At 40.1% G+C, this 18527-nt stretch overlaps 1 protein-coding gene across 2 annotated transcripts in view; it reads right to left on the reverse strand.

The window, feature by feature from the left end:
* Positions 1-18527, reverse strand: part of uts2r2 (urotensin-2 receptor 2) — a 132796-nt gene that overhangs the window by 73912 nt on the left and 40357 nt on the right. For both annotated transcript variants that reach the window (XM_048555145.2, XM_048555147.2), the window contains exon 3: positions 9843-9918. In XM_048555145.2, the coding sequence (XP_048411102.1) occupies positions 9843-9918 (76 nt within the window). The remainder of the gene's footprint in view (positions 1-9842; positions 9919-18527) is intronic.

Here is an 18527-nt window from a genome sequence, read left to right on the forward strand (position 1 = left end):
TAGGAAAAAGGCTCTCCCTATCCACCCTATCTAACCCTCTGATTATTTTATATGTTTCAATTAAGTCAGCTCTCAACCTTCTTCTCTCTAATGAAAACAGCCTCGAGTCCCTCAGCCTTTCCTCGTTAGACCTTCCCTCCATACCAGGCAACTTCCTAGTAAATCTCCTCTGCACCCTTTCCAAAGCTTCCACATCCTTCTTATAATGTGGCGACCAGAACTGTACGCAATACTCCAAGTGTGGCCGCACCAGAGTTTTGTACAGCTGCAGCATAATAATGAAGCCAACAGGGAAATCAGGGCAAACATCTTTACCTACAGAATAGCATGAACATGGAACTCTTTACATAAGGAGTTAAGTGAATAACGTATAATAGTCTATGAATTACGATCAGGCTGTTCAGCTTCTCTAGCCTGCTCCGCCTGTCAAAATGATCACAGTTGATATGATTATGCTCTCAATTCCTCAACCGTCTACGGCCGATAAGCATTGATTCCGCTTGTAATCAGGATATCTTTAAGGGATAGTTAGAAACATTAATGAGGCAGAAAGGAATACAAAGATATGCTGATACGGTGAAAGTAAGCGTAGGGGCAGAAGGTTTACGTGGACGATAAATACCAACACAGAGAAGCTGGGTTGAACATCCTGTTTTCGTGTTTTAGACTGCATGTTACGGAAAGCACAATTCCTCCAATTCCAAAGTCAGCAGAATATTCCAAAATAAATCATGCTGCATAACACTGCCAGATCCAATATGCATTATCAGTTGACTGGGCTCAAAAACTGAACTCATTTTAGCAGCATACATCCATAAACAGGAAACTTAAGGCTAAATAGTGCACATATTAATATATATAAAACATATGATCTTGTATTCAAAACATACGCTTTAAATTATGACATTTCAAGCCATTTGAAAGATTGTATCTTAATTCTATTTGTTGCTGTTCAGTCTCCCAGGAGTTAATGAATAAAGTTTAAATCTCATGTCTTTATCTTTCAGTTATTTCCAGCAATTAAATTTCCGATGGCAGTGTTTCATTCTGCCAGCTGAGCCTGCACATGAGCATGTAATGCCAGTAAGACTGTGTAGCTCAAAGAGCTAAACTCTCCTGCTGTTTTCAACAATAGTCTTGCAGATGTACCTTCCAAGCAACCAGCATGGTGCAAACTGTAGTCTGTGATCTAGCAGAAACTGAGTCCAATTTGAGACAGCTGTCATGCTGTCATATTCTAGCACTTTGCCAGAAAGGGAATTAGAAGTCCCCAGAATGTACATTATAATTAAATGTTCATAACTTTGAAACAATTAGCTTAAAGTTTAATCTGAAAACTGGTAACAACACTATTAAAAATCTGATTTTCCAACAATAAAAGAATTCAACTCCCTTTTCAATTTCTGAAGTTTCACTGCACTGTCGAAATTGAGGCATCAGACCCACTGGGCCAGTAGGAGTCAAAACATGACATTTTGGGAATAACTGAAGACTGACGAGAAAGAGAAGTTTTTTTTTAACGAAATAACAAAGTCACAGTTTAGAGCACGGAATGAGTAAAACAGGAGAATCTATCATACTCCGAAGAAGTAACTCAACAAGGCTTTGTCAACCTCTTCCAAACTTGGAAGCCTCCATCACCTACAATGGCTTCCCATGGAGTAGTCACAAGCTGCACATTGAGGTCACAACCTCTGAAGATGCAATTTTCAAAACATACCCTGCTCCAATCCTTCCTTTCTTTCCCTCTTCTGTCTCCCTTCAGTCCATTCAATGACACATCACAACAATTTTCAATCCTCAGAATGGAGGTAGTGGAGAACATTTTAGAGCCTTGACCTTGAAGGACAAGGGCAGCAGATGTATGGGAATATCACTATCTGCAACCTGGCCTCCAACTCACTCAACATCCTGACTTGGCACTATAAAGCTATTCCTTCAGAGTCACTGGTCAAAATCCTGACAGCTCCCTCCCTAGTAGCACTCCAGTGTCCCTCCACCCTAAGGGCTGCAGTTGTCCAAGCTTGATGAGGAACTTGCTTTTAGAGTATTTCAAACACAATGTTAAATATTTAATAAAAAACAAATGCTCTGAGGAAGGGTCACCAGACCCAAAACCTGAATTCTGTTTTTTCCTTCACAGATGCTGCCAGATCTACTGAGCTTTTCCAGCAACTTTCTTTTTGTTGAATATTTAAAAGTTTAGGCTGTAACAAATGGTCAAGTTCCGTGCATTATTAATAAGATTTTTTTAAATGCCAACTTTAAGTCAAGTCCACTATCAATCTTCAAATCTATGGATAAAAGTACAGATATCTTTCTTTTAAGATAACAAGGTGTAGAGCTGGATGAACACAGCAGGCCAAGCAGTATCAGAGGAGCAGGAAAGCTGATGTTTCGGGCCTAGAACCTTCTTCAGAGATTTCTGAAGGGTCTAGGCCCAAAATATCAGCTTTCCTGCTCCTCTGCTGCTGCTTGGCCTGCTGTGCTCATCCAGCTTTACACCTTATTATCTCAGATTCTTAGCATTCGAAGTTCTTCCTATCTCTGATGTTTTTTCTTAAAACTAGGTGTCATGTCAATTGAGCTATCAACAATAAAATTATGTACAGACAAGACTGAGAACAGCTGACAAATGGCTTCAATAAGAATTGACACAGGCATAAAAGCAACGTACAACTGAAGAACAATCATGAATAAAGGCTAGGTTGGCTGCTTCAAGACAACTAAATGAATTCTATTTTATTCCTGCCAATTTTAGGATGGTTATTAATGTTTTGGGGTCACATCACCAGTTTAGGTTGCTTTGTGAAGTCTGAAACCCAAATGGCCTCAATATGACAAGTAAAGTAACCTGAAAGGAAGTACAATGGACTACAGTGGGGCATGAAACTTTGTGTAATCATTCTTCAGTAGTTTGATTGAATACGGAATACAAAAGTGCATATTTGGCAGTAAGGGACTGAAGGGGGAAGTGAAATCTTTTGCTTAATGCTGTAAATTTTTACGATACATTTTAAAATGTACGATGATTCAGCTCTAATGAGATGGAGACTCAAAAACATTAACCATACCCTAAGGTATAAGCAAGATTTTTTAAAAATATCAATAGTATTCACACAGACAGACAATATAATTCCCACATTTATCATATACAGTTACCTTTATGAAGGATATAATGTAGACATCTTGAGGACAGTGACCTAATCTTCCTATAAGCGGTCAAGATGATACGCTTGCGGTTCCCTGATGATGAGCCCCCTGCCAGTTATAATCTGTACCAATTTCACAAACACTGCTTGTGAAGGGTTTTGTTCTATCATTGATGGCTGGATGGGTAGTTTATGACGTAGAGTGACGCCAACAGTATGGGTTCAATTCCCACACTGACAGAGGTTAATGATGGATTCTCCATCATAACCTCTCCTCTTCGCCTGAGGCACAGTTACCTTCAGGTTAAAAGCACCAATCGTCATCTGCTTCTAATGAAAGGGCTGCCCTATAGCCTGGAAGACGATGGCAACTTTAACTTCAATAAAAAATATTAATCGGAGATCGCCCTGCTTCTTTGTCATAGAAATAAAGGATATATGATCAAATGTGCTGATATGTCCTCATAAAGGAGAAAGGGGTATATGAAACAATCCTAGAACACCCAACAAAATTCCCAGCTGGGATTTCACATCTCTATCACTTGTTGCAGAGCCTCACTCTTCACTGACAATGCAGACTGCAGGCCTGTCAATTCCCATTCGTTCTTCTTTTCACAAGTGGTTCATGGAAGTGTATTTCTGACTTTGGTTGACTGCACTCCCTAAGTGGAGTAATTTACTTCCTCTAATGTAGCTGCAAACTCTACATATTACAGTAATTTATGTCAGAGTCAGCATGCTGTCAGAAATGCTGTCTTAGAAGTCACAACATGAACAAAGCAATTAGGGGTCAAATAGCTGGCTGTCTGCTGTCATTAGGAACTTATAGAGTAACAATGCTGATGGCCACAGTCATCTGCATGTGTAGCACGTACCTGTTACTGCCCAAAGAGTGAAATACATACAAGATAAAATTTAAATTACTAAAACCATGAAGCAAATTTTCCTCAACCAGTTCTTACTGGGGTTAGATATGCTCCATAGCGGTTTAATAGGAAGCAATTCTGACAGAATGAGCTAAAAGTATATTTGCAAAATTGGTTTACCCGTGGTATAACCCAATCCAAAATTCATGTGCTACGAAATATATGAAGTTATAGAGTCATGCAGTCATGCAGCACAGAAACAGGCTCTTTGGTCCAACTTGTCCATGCTGACCAGGGTTCCCAAACTAAATTAGTCCCATATTCCACTAAACCTTTCCTATGCCTCCACCTGTCCAAATGTCTTTTATATGTTGTAAATGCACCAGCATCTACCACTTCATCTTGCAGTTCATTCCATATATGCACCACCCTCTGTTTGAAAAAGATGCCTCTTCGGTCTCTTTTAAATCTTATCCCTCTCACCTCAAACCCACATCCTCTGGTTTTGAACTCCCTATCCAAGGGAAAAGGCTTTGTTATTCAAATTATCTATGGTCCTCATCATTTTATAACCCCTATAAGGTCATCTCTCAACCTCCTATGCACCACGAAAAAGCATCCTAGCCTATTCAGGCTATCTCTACAACTGAAACCTCGAGTGCCAGTAATACCCTTGTACATGTTTACTGCAACCAATTTAACAACATCCTTCCTACAGCAGGGCAACAAGAATTGTACGCAGTACTCCAAAAGAGGTGTCACCAATGTCCTGTATAGCCACAACTATGTCCTATCCCCTTTACTCAATGCTCTGACCAATGAAGGCAAGCATGTCAAATGCCTTCTTCACCACTCTGCGCACCTTCAAGGAACTATGTACCTGAACCCCTGAATCTCTCTGTTCAACAATACTCCCCAGGTCCCTACTATTAACTGTGTACGTCTTTCCCTGGATGGCCTTACTAAAATGCAATACCTCACATGTATCTAAATTAACCATCATCTGCCATTCCTTAGCCCCTCGGCCCAGCTGATTAAGATCCATTGTACTCTTAGATAACCTTCTTCACTGTTCACTACACCACCAACATTGGTTTCATTTGCAAACTTACCAACCATGCTCCCTATGTTCTCATTCAAATCGTTTATATAAATGACAAAACAACAGAGGACTCAGCACCAATTCCTGTGGAACTCCACTGGTCACAGGCCTGCAGTCCGAAAAAACAACACTCTAACATAACCCTCTGTCTCCTTAGCTCTCACTGATGTTGTGATAGAATTTTAAAACATCACTTAAAGCTCATTCATTTAAATGTTTCTGAAGTATAGCCAAATTATGGAGGTTCAAAAGAGAATACTTTTCATTCATTATTGGACTGCTGTGTTTAAAATGCAAATGAAAAAGACAAGCTCAATAAGTAGATTCTTGCTGTAAATCCTGACATCATTTCAAAATCTGGTTTCACATCAATATCCTCAGAAGAGAAAATTGATAAATAATATCAAAAGCAGCAGCATCTTGATATGAATTAACCAAACTTTCCACATGAAGCATCAGCCAGGATATGAGAACCACACCCAGATTAATACTTCTGCAAATTGTCAGGGAAGCTGAATAAGAGCGGAAAGATTCAGAACCTCAAAAGATCTAATTTAGGATAGGGTTTCTTTAAAGTAACTATTTACTGAGAAACGTTCATCAATTGCTAGGGAAATGTGTTTGAGCGGAACACTATTGGCCATAGTTAAGAAACTATTGGCATTGATAGAATTCTGTAAAGGATGAAAACAACTGGCCTGAGCAATTTTCTTCATTCAAAATTGTAATGTCCAAAGTTGTTTTATTATTTCCATTTTCACACCAAATGTAAGGCATTTTATGTACCAAGTATGATCTGGAAAATTAAGCCCAATTCACCAAGTGTTGCACATACTTCAGAGCACTCCTGATGCCATTGTCTTCAAATACATCGAAGAGTAATTGAAAACAAATGTTTTTCAAAGCTGAGATTCAATTCCAGTTATTTGACGAAAGATCGTCATTCCATTTCAATAAACCACATTATAATTCAAATCAGATTTCATTAGTGTGGATGCCTTTTCTTCCAGTATTTAAGACTTTTAATCCATCCTGTTTCCAATTAATGGATTGTGTAGACTAACCACCCCCCCCCCCCCCCCACCACCCCCCGCAGCACTAAGAAACTTTTCTGTGTTGAATCATTTGAATGAGAGTAGTACTGTCCTTCAACAGAGCAACGTAAAAGTTAGGAACACAGCCCAGCACAGTGGGAAATGTAATGTAGTGATTTTAACGAGAAAATCCATAACAATTAAAAATACACAAAAATGCTAACATTACTACAACTGGAATGCACTCCAATTAAGTTTTCAGCAATTTGTTCTCCCTTTCCAAGATCCAATGAAAATAAGTTAACCTCAGCTTACATTTGTTCACCTTTTGATGACTTGTTCATTTCGCTTTTATTTTATATTCATGTTAGTTACTTAATCTTTCAGTCTTTTCATTGGCCTTCTAGGCATGGTAGTAAGCAACAGGTTTGCACTGATCTTTCTTTATACTGCTTATTTCAACTAGGCAGAGACAAGCAAAGTAAGTGGAGGCATCTGCATGTTTATAGTGATTTGGAAACATATAACAATCCCGCCATTATGTACTGGACAACGAACCACACAAAGCAATTTTAAGAGGAAAAACAAATCCAGATCAATTACATACTTGATTCTACAACTCTTCAAATTCCAACTGGCCTCAGAAGATGGCCATTATTGAAGAATCGCCCAGAGTTGCGTGTTGGAAGGATGTAGAAATCCCAAGGCGGCTGACTTTGCAGGAATTGATGGGAGTGCAAAACCTTTGTCAGGCAATTACCCAGTATATAAAACCCTCTGAAAAGTCCCAAACTCAGAGTTATATTCAGTGACTTCAGGAAGTGTTGATTAACTTATCTTTACAGTTACCTAGGGAAGGGATTAAAACCTTCTCCAGCTCCTTGTGTACTCTTAAAGTGACCAACTTCTGCTGACTCCACACAGATCTCCGTCTAGTTCTAAATCCTAATATTCCAATAAACACCAAAAATCCCCTTTCCCCAAACTCAAACATTATTTCTACCCTTATGACCAAACCAGGGACCTTGAGCACATCCCTAATATCCCCGCTATTCCCAAATTCCCAAGACCCCTCCCTCAATTAGATGGGTACAGACTCACTAACTCTCACCAAAGTCCATGACCACATTCCGCAATTGGACTTAATAAAAACCAAATAAAAGCCAAAAGAACTGCAGATCCTGTAAATCAGGAGCAAAAACAAAGTTGCTGGAAAAACTCAGCAGATCTGGCAGAGGAAGGGTCACCAGACCCGCAACATTAACTCAGTTTTCTCCTTCACAGATGGAGCCAGACCTGCTGAGCTTTTCCAGCAACTTTGTTTTTGTTCCACAACTGGACATGTCTTGACAGCCCCAATTACTCCCCTGGTAAGAATCACCCCCCAGCTCACCATAAGACCTTATCCACTTACCCTATCACACCTCCCATCTACCAACAGCCTGACTGCTCACCCACCTAGCACCTGTGACCCACACACACCTGGCAGTTGTAACCCTGACCCATTGCCAGTTTATGGTCCACACAGCTCAGCACCCTACTGCCATTCTACCATCCCACTCTACTCACTTACATCACATATTTACTTTTCAGTAGCTGTCAAAGTAGCTTTAGGACATTTAAACCATGGACCACAGCAACTACTGCTGCAAGAAAGTTGTGGTTTTTCAGTGTTGAACTACTAGGCTGTTGTCTTGCTGGTGTGAACTGCGCTGCTTTATCTGGGAAGGCTCGCGGACAGGAAGTTTAATCTCTAAACCCTTTGAAAGAGGTATGTGGGCTACCTCTTGTCTGATGTGGGTCAGAAATCAGGATTCTAAATCAGATTGGAATTTTCAGGTCAATGCGGAGTCTGGGTTAGGCAGTCCCTCTTTGGAAGAGGATACAAGTGTGGACATTCCTAGGAGAACAATACTGTATCAGGGATGGGGCTCAACAGAATTTTGATGAGTAAAAGAACACTAATGAAGGCAATAACAGCACAAAACAAAACTGATATATGCCTGTGCTAAATGTCTTCCATCTCTGGGTCTTAAAGAATGTAGGTGAGAAAATTACAAAGCAAAATTAAACCTAATCTTCTGAAGTTCTCTTTATTTGCAAACAGTTACTGCAAATTACAAAATCACATTTGACACTGTCATCTATGAAAGATGAAAGTTGGAAACCAGGGAATTATTGACATGTTAACACAATGTCGGTTGTCATAAAATTGTTTGAATCTAAGAATAAGGTAACTGAAGGTATTGAAATTTCTCAGCTGACCAGAGAGAGCAAGAACGGATTTTTTGAGGGAGAGTCATGCCAGATGATGGTCATCGAATTTTATGAAGAGGTAACTAAAGTGATGGACAAGAAAATGTCCACAGATATTATTTATAATAACCTCTAGAAGTCATTTAATAGAGGTTCCTCATAAGAGGCTGTTAGCGAAAGTTGAAGATCACGAAGCCAAAGGTAATTTTTTTGACCCCACAGAGTAACGGGACAAACAGAAGCTAGAGCGTGGGAATAAAGAGCAGGTGCTCCTACTGGCACCATGTGACTCACAATGCCCCACAAGGAACTGTGTTAAGTCTCAGCTACTCACCGTTTTCATTAACAATTTAGATGCTGGAATCAAAAGCCACATATCTAGTTTTGTCACTGATATAATGACAGCATATATAGAAGCATAAAATGACAAAGAAACATTAATAGATTTGGTAATTGGGCAAACGAATTTCACTGTATCAAATGCGACGTCATCCGGGTAGGGCTTGAAAGTGATAGAACAGGACATTTTTTAAATACTGAAAAACTAGAAACAATGGTGATCCAGAGAGTTGCAGGAGAAAGCTGGCATGTACAGACATCATAAAAATTTCATGACAAAAAAGTGTGGAAAATATTTTTGTTTTAAAAATTTCAAGAATGTTGAATATCTCAACAATTAGAATACAAAGGAGCAAAAATAATGTTGTAGCTTTACAAAATGCTGGTTGGAACATATGAGAGGTAATGTGAGCAGTTCTGGGCACCATACTTAGAACAATAGTATTGACCTGGCATGGTGTGCAGTACATATTTCACCAAAATGATACTTGGGCTCAGCAAGTTATGATGAGTGATTAAACAAACTAGTGCTGTATGCCCTTGAAGTTAGCATGGTGTGATTTGGTAAAGTTTCAAAGAATTTAAAGAATATTATAAAGGTAGCATGAGGGAAAATATTTCCACTGGCTGAGGAATCTAGAACTAGTGGGCACGGTCCGTAAATTGGAGTTACACCTTTCAGCAATGACATTAGCAAATATTTCTACTCAGAAAGGGTTGCAGAAGTTTGGAATTATTTTCTGAAATTGTAACTGATGCAAAGTTAATTGCTAATTTTAAATCTGATATTTTTCTTTGTTAGTCAATGATATTCAAGTCAACGGCCAAAGGCAGCTGTATTGAATTACGTCACAAATCAACCATAATCTCACTGAATGGTGGAAGAGGTTCAGTGGGCAAAAAGGGTCTACCACTTTTCCTAAGCTAGCCATCCATATCTTCATATTCTAAATTTCTACTGTCTCCACCCTGCCTCATTTAGAACAAATTATATATTTTAGCAACAGTACAATCTTAATGTTTTTTTTCATTATTTCTTTCAGTAATCATCACAGGGATTTTATGAGTCACTTTTAAAATGAAAATCCAGTACCGTAACAGCTTTTCTGCCTCTTCTCGATTTACTACTGTATCTTTCACGGCCCTCCCACATTTTGTTGGAGTACAGCCTGTGAAACAAAAAAGATTGACAGTCAAAACAGAATATCTCAATGCAAAGTGGTTTAAGTGGCGAATTATAAAGAAGTCACAATAATTTTCTAGTTTTGCAATCTGGCCTATTGGTGCTTCCACTCTGGAGAAAAAAAAAGTGTTAGCTGGTTATTTCAGAGGATTTAGTATTACTGGATTTAAAGCATTTCACAAGAGAAATCACTATGATTGGAGTTTATTGCCATCAATTCCAATAGCAAAGTTTGCCTGAACAATTCTGACAATCTACATTCTAAGCTCCAGCTAATCGGGCATTATTTTTGCCTATTGTTCGTTGCACATAAACTGGAGGTAAAAATGTTTACAGTTGCTTCTGAGGGTTGTGTGCTGCAGATGTGTTCCCTTAATGCTAAAGAAAAAGTTATATAAAACAAATTGGCAAAGCACTGCTTTTGAATCCTTGTTATCTTCCTCGCTTACTTCCTCGGGAGAGATCAGATGTTCCCTAATGTTCAGTTTTACATTTTAAAGCTTAACCATGAAAAACCACTACATAAAAACAACTTACTTTCATTAGCCGTGCAATAGTTTGGCATGTTCTGTGGTTGTGAAAATACTACATTAATTCAAGGTTATTTTCAATTCTCTACATGCAACAGGAGGCTGTAATTTCACAAGGACAACGTAGTAGTTATTCTTTCCAAATCAGTGCGAAACTTAGATGTCTGCTGCAGGTGGAATGGGGAGAACATCATCACATAATGTCCCCTCATTTACCCTCACCACCTGGTGTGGGGACCAAATCTGACAACTGTCCAACTAAATGGGATGTAATTCCCCATTTCACGGAAATTGGCTGCATAATGTTATTTTCCTATGACTAAAGGCAAAGCTAATCAGAAAAAAAGTGTTCACTAATCGCACTTTCTGAAATTGCATTCACAAACAGCTTTCACTGCTTTATTGTTTTGTCCACTCAAATTAGTTTGCATGTTACTCAATCAATTCTTACCTGTTGACCAGGGTTATGAGCAAATACACATTTATTACAGCTGGTATGCTCATTAGCTGAGAACTTGTTGTTCTTAAAGGGTGACCAGAATTGTGTGCAGTATTCTAAATATGGCCTCACCAATGTCCTGTATGGCTGTGACATGACATCCTAAGTCCTACACTCAATGTTCTGACCAACGAAGGCAAGCGTGTCAAACACCTTCTTCACCACCCAGTCTACCTGCAACTCCACTTTCAAGGAACTAAGCACCTGCACCCTTAGGTCTCTTTGTTTGGAAACACTTGGAAGTTTTGAACTTCTAAGTTGTCCTAGCAAATCTTCCGGCAAAGATATTAATGCCTTCCAATTTGGGTGGGACCTGTCCCTCTTATACAGGTCATTTCTACAACAACTCGATCCCAATGATCCAAAAAATGTGAATTCTTGCCCATTGCATCAGCTCCTCAGCCACACACTTATCTGCTCTTTCCTCCTATTCCTACTCTCAGTGGCATTTGGCATCTGTAGTAATCCAGATATTACTGCCTTTGAGGACTTGCCTTTTAACATTCTGCCTAGTTTCCTATATTCTTTCTGCAGAACCTCATCCCTTTCCCTACATATATCATTGGTACTAATGTACACAACAACCTCCTGCTTATCACTCTCCTCTTTCAGAAATTTCTGCATCCGCTCTGAGACATCCTTGACTTTGGCACCACAGAAGCAGCAGACCATCCTGATGTCTCACTGACTGCCGCAAAAATGCCTGGCTGTGCCTCTGACTGCAGAGTCCCCTATTACAATCGTTCGCGTGGAACCAGATATACCCCTCATTACAGTCATTCAACTGCAGAATACAAATTTGACCAGAAAAACCCTGGGTTTTTCACAATCCGGCCATGACCTGAGGACTGGGCTCATTGAGCAAAACATGATGTACTTCCCAAAGAGAGCGCGGTGAAGGTTCTTCAGATTAGTTTTGCAATTGAGGGCCTGTGCGATGAGGTGAGATTAGATTAGATTAGATTCCCTACAGTGTGGAAACAGGCCCTTCACCCCAAAAAGTCCACACTGCCCCTTGAAGCATCCCACCCAGACCCATCCCCCTATAACCCACACACCACTGAACACGACGGGCAATTTTGCATGGCCAATCCACCTAGCCTGCACATCTTTGGACTGTGGGGGGAAACCAGAGCACCCAGAGGAAACCCACGCAGACACAGGGAGAACATGCACACTCTGCACAGACAGTCGCTCGAGGTTGGGATCGAACCTGCGTCTCTGGCGCTGTGAGGCTGCAGTGCTAACCACTGAGACACACTGCCACCCAATTGAGCCTTTATTCATAGAGTTTAGACAAGTGAAACTTATGACAAACATTGGACAGATCAAAATTCAACCATATTTCTTCACTTAAATTTCAGCCTTCAGAAAACAAAATTAAAAGTTAAACTTTTAAAGTTGTCACTGTTAACTGTCAGTAATTACAATAAGTACAATTTATTTTATAGGTACAACACAACTCTGATCTACCTGTGCAACACCTTTAGGAATCTATGGACTTATACACCAAGGTCTCTTTGTTTCTCAGTAGTCCTTAAGGGCCTACCATTGCGTACAAATCCTCCCTTTATTCGACTGCAAAAATTCATCACTCCACACTTCTCAAACTAACTAATTATTATTTCTTCTACATTCACATACAGGACATTAACAAACAGCAGGCTTCCAATCACAAAACCAACCCTCCACCATCACCTTGTCTCCTGTAAGTAAGCCAATTTTGGATCCAGAGATAATGGGAACTGCAGATGCTGGAGAATTCCAAGATAATAAAATGTGAGGCTGGATGAACACAGCAGGCCAAGCAGCATCTTTTGGATCCAGTTTGCCATATTGCCCTGGATCGATGGACTCTTATCTTTTGGACCAACCTTCTGTGAAGGACCTTATCAAAAGCCTTGCTCAAGGCCAAGTAAACCGCATGAACTGCACTACCCTCAATTTATTTAGTTACTTTTTCAAAACTTCCAAAAAAAAATTCAATTAAATTGGCCAGACAGGATCTCCTTCTAACAAAGCTGTGCAGGCTATTCCTGGTCAATCCTTGCCTTTCTAAGTATTGATTAATCCTGTCCTTCAGAATTTTTCCCAACAATTTTGCTACCATTGACATCAGACTGACTGGTCTGTAATTACCCGGTCCATACCTGCAGCCTTACTTGAGCAAGGGAATCACATTAGCTTTCTCCAGTTATCTGGCATTTCACTTGTAGCCAGTGAAGTGTCAAAGATTTCCGCAAGGGCCCCAGGAATTTTCTCTCTTGCCTCCCTCAGCAGCCTGGGATACAACTCATTAGGCCCTTGGGATTTATGCACCTTTACACCTGCTAAAATATCTTTTAACCCTTCCTTATTTATCTTAATATGTTCAAGAACCTGAGTATGCCAAATGAAATTCCCAGCAACAAGGTCTTTCTTCTCTGTGAATGCAAACAAGAAGCATTCATTTAATCGTCTTCCCTGGACTGACCTATCCCCTCCCTACCTCCCCACCTGTACTCTTTTCTCTCCATCTTCGGTCCGCCTCCCCCTCTCTCCCTATTTATTCCAGAACCCTCACCCCATCCCCCTCTCTGATGAAGGGTCTAGGCCCGAAATGTCAGCTTTTGTGCTCCTGAGATGCTGCTGGGCCTGCTGTGTTCATCCAGCCTCACATTTCATTATCTAGCATTCATTTAAGACCTCTTGTGGCTCCACACACAGATTGTGCCATTAGTCTGCAATAGCCCCCTCTCTTTCCTGGTAATTTTCTTTCTCTTAATACACTAATGAAATGCCTTGGGGGCGTTCCTTAATCCTATCTCACAAAGCTATTTCATGGCCCCTCTTTGCCCTCTGAATTTCCTTTTTTAAAGCACCCCCTACACACTCTATACTTTGAAGTTCTTCTCATGCTTTTAATGCACTGTATTTTAACATTTGCTGTGTTTCTTTCCTTCATCTAACTCTTGATATCCCTTGATATCCAAGGTTTCCTGGTCTTGCTGCCCTTGCCCTTCACTTTTAGGGGAGAATGCTCATCCTGAATTCTCATGATATTACTTTCAAATCACTCCTATGTTCCAAGTGTAGACTCACCTGCAAGTATCTGCTCCCAGATAACAAAGTGTGAAGCTGGATGAACACAGCAGGCCAAGCAGCATCTCAGGAGCACAAAAGCTGAGGTTTCGGGCCTAGACCCTTCATCAGAGAGCTCTCTGATGAAGGGTCTAGGCCCGAAACATCAGCTTTTGTGCTCCTGAGATGCTGCTTGGCCTGCTGTGTTCATCCAGCTTCACACTTTGTTATCTTGGATTCTCCAGCATCTGCAGTTCCCATCATCACAGTATCTGCTCCCAGCCTATATTTGCCAGATCCTAACTAATGGTATTGAAATTTGCCCTCCGCCAACTTCTGCAGTATTCTTATCCCTTTCCATCATGATTTTGAAACTTAAAGAGTTGTGGTCACTTTCACCAAAGTGATCACCCACTGAAACTTCAACCACTTACCCAACTTCATTCCCTAGGATCAGGTCTAGCACTGCCCCATATCTATTAGGACTACCTCATGGCTCAAAAAGTTCCCTTTCAACGCACTTTAAAAATTCCACTCTGTCTAATTCATTCACTCTACAGTGATTCCAGTTAATGCTGGCAAAGTCGAACATTGTGTGAAAAACCCAAAACATCATTTTAATTCTGTTTTCTCCTGAGAATCAGATCATGAATTCTACAGAGATAACAAGGTATTCAGCTGGATGAACACAGCAGGCCAAGCAGCATCAGAGGAGTAGGATGGCTGACATTCCAGGCCTAGAGCGTTCTTCGAAACATCAGCCCTCCTGCTTCTCTGATGCTGTTTGGCCCGCCGTGTTCATCCAGCTCTGCACCTTGTTATCTCAGATTCTCCAGCATCTACAGTTCCTACAATCTCATGAACTCTACAGATTCTGGATTTGAGTAACAAGCACACATCAACACAAAAGAATCATTAACAAATCCAAATAAGACAAGATTCAACAACAAGCCATGATTTACCTGCCTAATTAATGCTTTCATTTGCCTCAGGATACCAGACATAGATTCTAATTAACCACGATACAGAATAAAAGGGCAATAGACTAAATACTAGATGGCATCACATTACTGGAAAAGTAAGGTCATATCGGTTTGATTCACACAGTGCAGTTTTACAAAATGCCAATAGCTTTTGCTAAATAGCTAAGGAATCTAAGAAAAGAAAAATGTTTCAGGTAACCATTTTTACATTTATATTTTTATTTTCACAAAAATCTGCAGTATGCCAGAGAGATATGAGCAGCAATTCAGTTTGTGGGATTTGTTAAACCTGTCATGAAAAATAACATTCCATACTGTCAAAGAGCATTTAATTTCCTCATTTTTAATTTTAGCAAAAACATTTAAAATTGTTTTGATTTTGCTTACTGGAAGATAAATTATATTTCTCCTATCTGAAGGTCACACAGGCTTTGTCTGCATTTGGTTAGAAAGTAATTAACCTTACATCAGTGGTAAGGAAAATGCTCAAATCTACTATAAATGATTTGATAAATGGACACTTGACTAAAAATGATCAGCTTGGGAATAGTCACAATTTGTGAATGAGAAATTGTGTTCTACTTGAGAGTGTTACTAACAGAAACGATAAAGAAGTGTTGATAAATGTAGAATACTTGGATTTTCAGGAAGAGATTTTGATAAACTTCCCAACAGGAGGATGTTCAGCAAAATTAAAGCATGCGTGATATAACATACTGGAGTAGATTAAGGGTTGGCTAGCATACAGAAAACAGAGTGGGAATAAGTGGGTGCTTCTCCAGTTGACTAACTGTGACTAGTGGAGTACCATAAAAGGAATGGTATTTGGCATACAAGCTGTTAAAATATATATCAATAATCTGAATACAGGGAAAAAATACAATATTTCCAAATTTACCGAAGATACAAAACCAAATGGGAATGCATTCTGCGAGGAAGATGCAAAGCAGCATTAAAAGGATTTTGACAGACTTAGTGAGTGGACAAGAATGCAGCAGATGGAATATAACATAGAAAAATGTGAGTTTATCCACTTTGATAGGAGGAACAGATGTGCAGAGTATTTTGTAAATGATAAGAGATGAGAAGGTATAGAGAGAGAGAGGGATAGCAAGCTGCAGATGCTGGTGTCAGAGTCAATACAGTGTGGAGCTGGAGGAACACGGCAGGCCGGGCAGGAGCAGAGGAGCAGAAAAGTCAACATTTTGGGTTTACGAGATAGTAGGAACTGCAGATGCTGGAGAATCTGAGATAACAAGGTGTAGAGCTGGATGAACACAGCAGGCCAAGCAGCAGAGGAGCAGGAAATCTGATGTTTTGGGCCTAGAGCCTTCTTCAGAAATGAGGGTGGGGAAAGGATTTCTGAAATAAATAGGGAGAGAGGGGGAGGTGGATAGAAGATGGATAGAGGAGAAGATAGGTGGAGAGGAGACAGACAGGTCAAAGAGGCGGAGATGAAGTCAGTAAAGGTGAGTGTAGGTGGGGAGGTAGGGAGGGGATAGGTCAGTTCAGGGAGGACGGACAGGTCAAGGGGGGATGAGGTTAGGAGATAGGAGATGGTGGTGGGGCTTGGGCTGGGAGGAAGGGACAAGCTGGGCTGATTTTGGGATGCAGTAGGGGGAGGGGAGATTTTGAAGTTTGCAAAGTCCACATTGATACCATTGGGCTGCAGGGTTCCCAAGCAGAATATGAGGTGCTGTTCCTGCAATCTTCAGGTGGCATCATTGTGGCACTGCAGGAGGCCCAGGATGGACATGTCGTCTGAGCTTTGCAGAACACCTATGCTCGGTTTGCACTGAACAACTGCATCTCCCAGTCGCAAACCATTTCAACTCCCCCTCTCATTCCTCAGACGACATGTCCATTCTTCCTGCCTCAGCCTTCCTGCTCCTCTGATGCTGCTTGGCCTGCTGTGTTCATCCAGCTCTCCACCTTGTTATCTCATTTTGGGTTTACACCCTTCATCAGGACCTGATGCTGCCTGACCTGCTGTGTTCCTCCAGCTCCTCACTGTATTGACTTTCATGAGAAAATGTAAGTGTACAAAAGGACTTGGGTGTCATTGTCAATAAGTCACTGATGGCTACCATGCAGGTGTGGTAAGAAATTAGAAAGGTTAGTGGTACGTTAGCCTTTATCACAAGAGAATTTGAGTTTTGGAGTAATGAAGTCTTGCTTCAAATGTAGAAAAACTTAGTTTGACAGCATCTGGAGTACTATGTACAGCTTTGCCACCCTTACCTTCAGCTGCCTCTCCTTCCACGCAGAGATGACAAGCTGACCATGGTTCATACATGTGCATACTGTACAGCAGGCTGCAGCTGGGTTAATACCAGCACCAGATGAATGAGACGCTTGGGTTACCAATTAATGGCTAGTTAATAGTCTCAGTTGGTAGGGCGGTGGAGAACGACAAGGCAAGACCTCCCTCCCGTGACTTAATTCTGGATAAGTCAGGAAGGCAATATGGTTCAGGTATGCCACCAGCTCACTTAATTAAATGCCCATCCTACCTTCAAGTTTTCCATAACAGAGGGTAGAAGATTCTGCCATGTATTTGTGTGGAGCGTGAACCATGATGTATAAAAATGGTGTGAATTTATTGGTCGCATTTGAAAACTAAAAGTTGGCCACTAAGCATTGGAGTTTACATAATATCAATCTACTGCAAAAGTCTTCAAATTTGAAATCTTGATTTGCAACCTTTTACGTCAATTCTTGAGAATGCAAATATATTCTTAAAAATTATTGGCTTCAACAGAGATGGTTAAAAAAAAGGGCTCTTGAACAATACAAATCCAGATGCTAGAAATAAGCTACTGGAAATTGCCAAAATTTAAACAGACAAGATTTCACTTTTGTTTATGCTGCATTAATTGAAAATAAAAATCAGCATTGCTGTTTTTATTACTTAAGCATTTCTGGAGACAGATGATCTGTCTGTGCATGTCCTGCAACTGTTGTTAGAAGATTATTTACAGGTGTTGGCAGAGGAATTAGGAGTAGAATTGAAAGTAGGGGTTAAAAAAGCAGAGCTTGATGAAGTATTGGCCGAACACGCGAATCTTGAAGAAGAGAAAGTTAATCCAACAGCCCTGTGGTCAAGTTAAACAGGTAAATTAAACAGATGGAATTCAAAACAGAATTGACAAAATTTAAATTAGAAAGGGAGAATAAAATAAGAAAATGAAAAAACCGTAACTAGAGTTTTGAAGAGAATGAGGTGGAAAGGGAAAACAATAAGAAAATAAAATTTTGAATTCCCCACAGGAAGTGAATTAAGGCCATTTAAACTCTACTATTAGAAGCATTGATTACACAAGCAGAGTGTGTCAGGAAAATATGTTGGCGACACCGACGTAATTTTAGTTTTAGATTTAACAAGAAATATTCACCTAGTGATTAGATTCATTGAAGCAGAATTTGAAATGAAGTTAGTGATGCTTGAGAAAATTGTTACAAGTTGTTGCAAATTATTACAATAGCCAAAAAAAGTTGAATGGCTTTATTTCCCCATGTGATT

This window comes from Stegostoma tigrinum, chromosome 22 (genome assembly GCF_030684315.1).
Source record: "Stegostoma tigrinum isolate sSteTig4 chromosome 22, sSteTig4.hap1, whole genome shotgun sequence".
NCBI classification, from domain to species: Eukaryota; Metazoa; Chordata; class Chondrichthyes; order Orectolobiformes; family Stegostomatidae; genus Stegostoma; species Stegostoma tigrinum.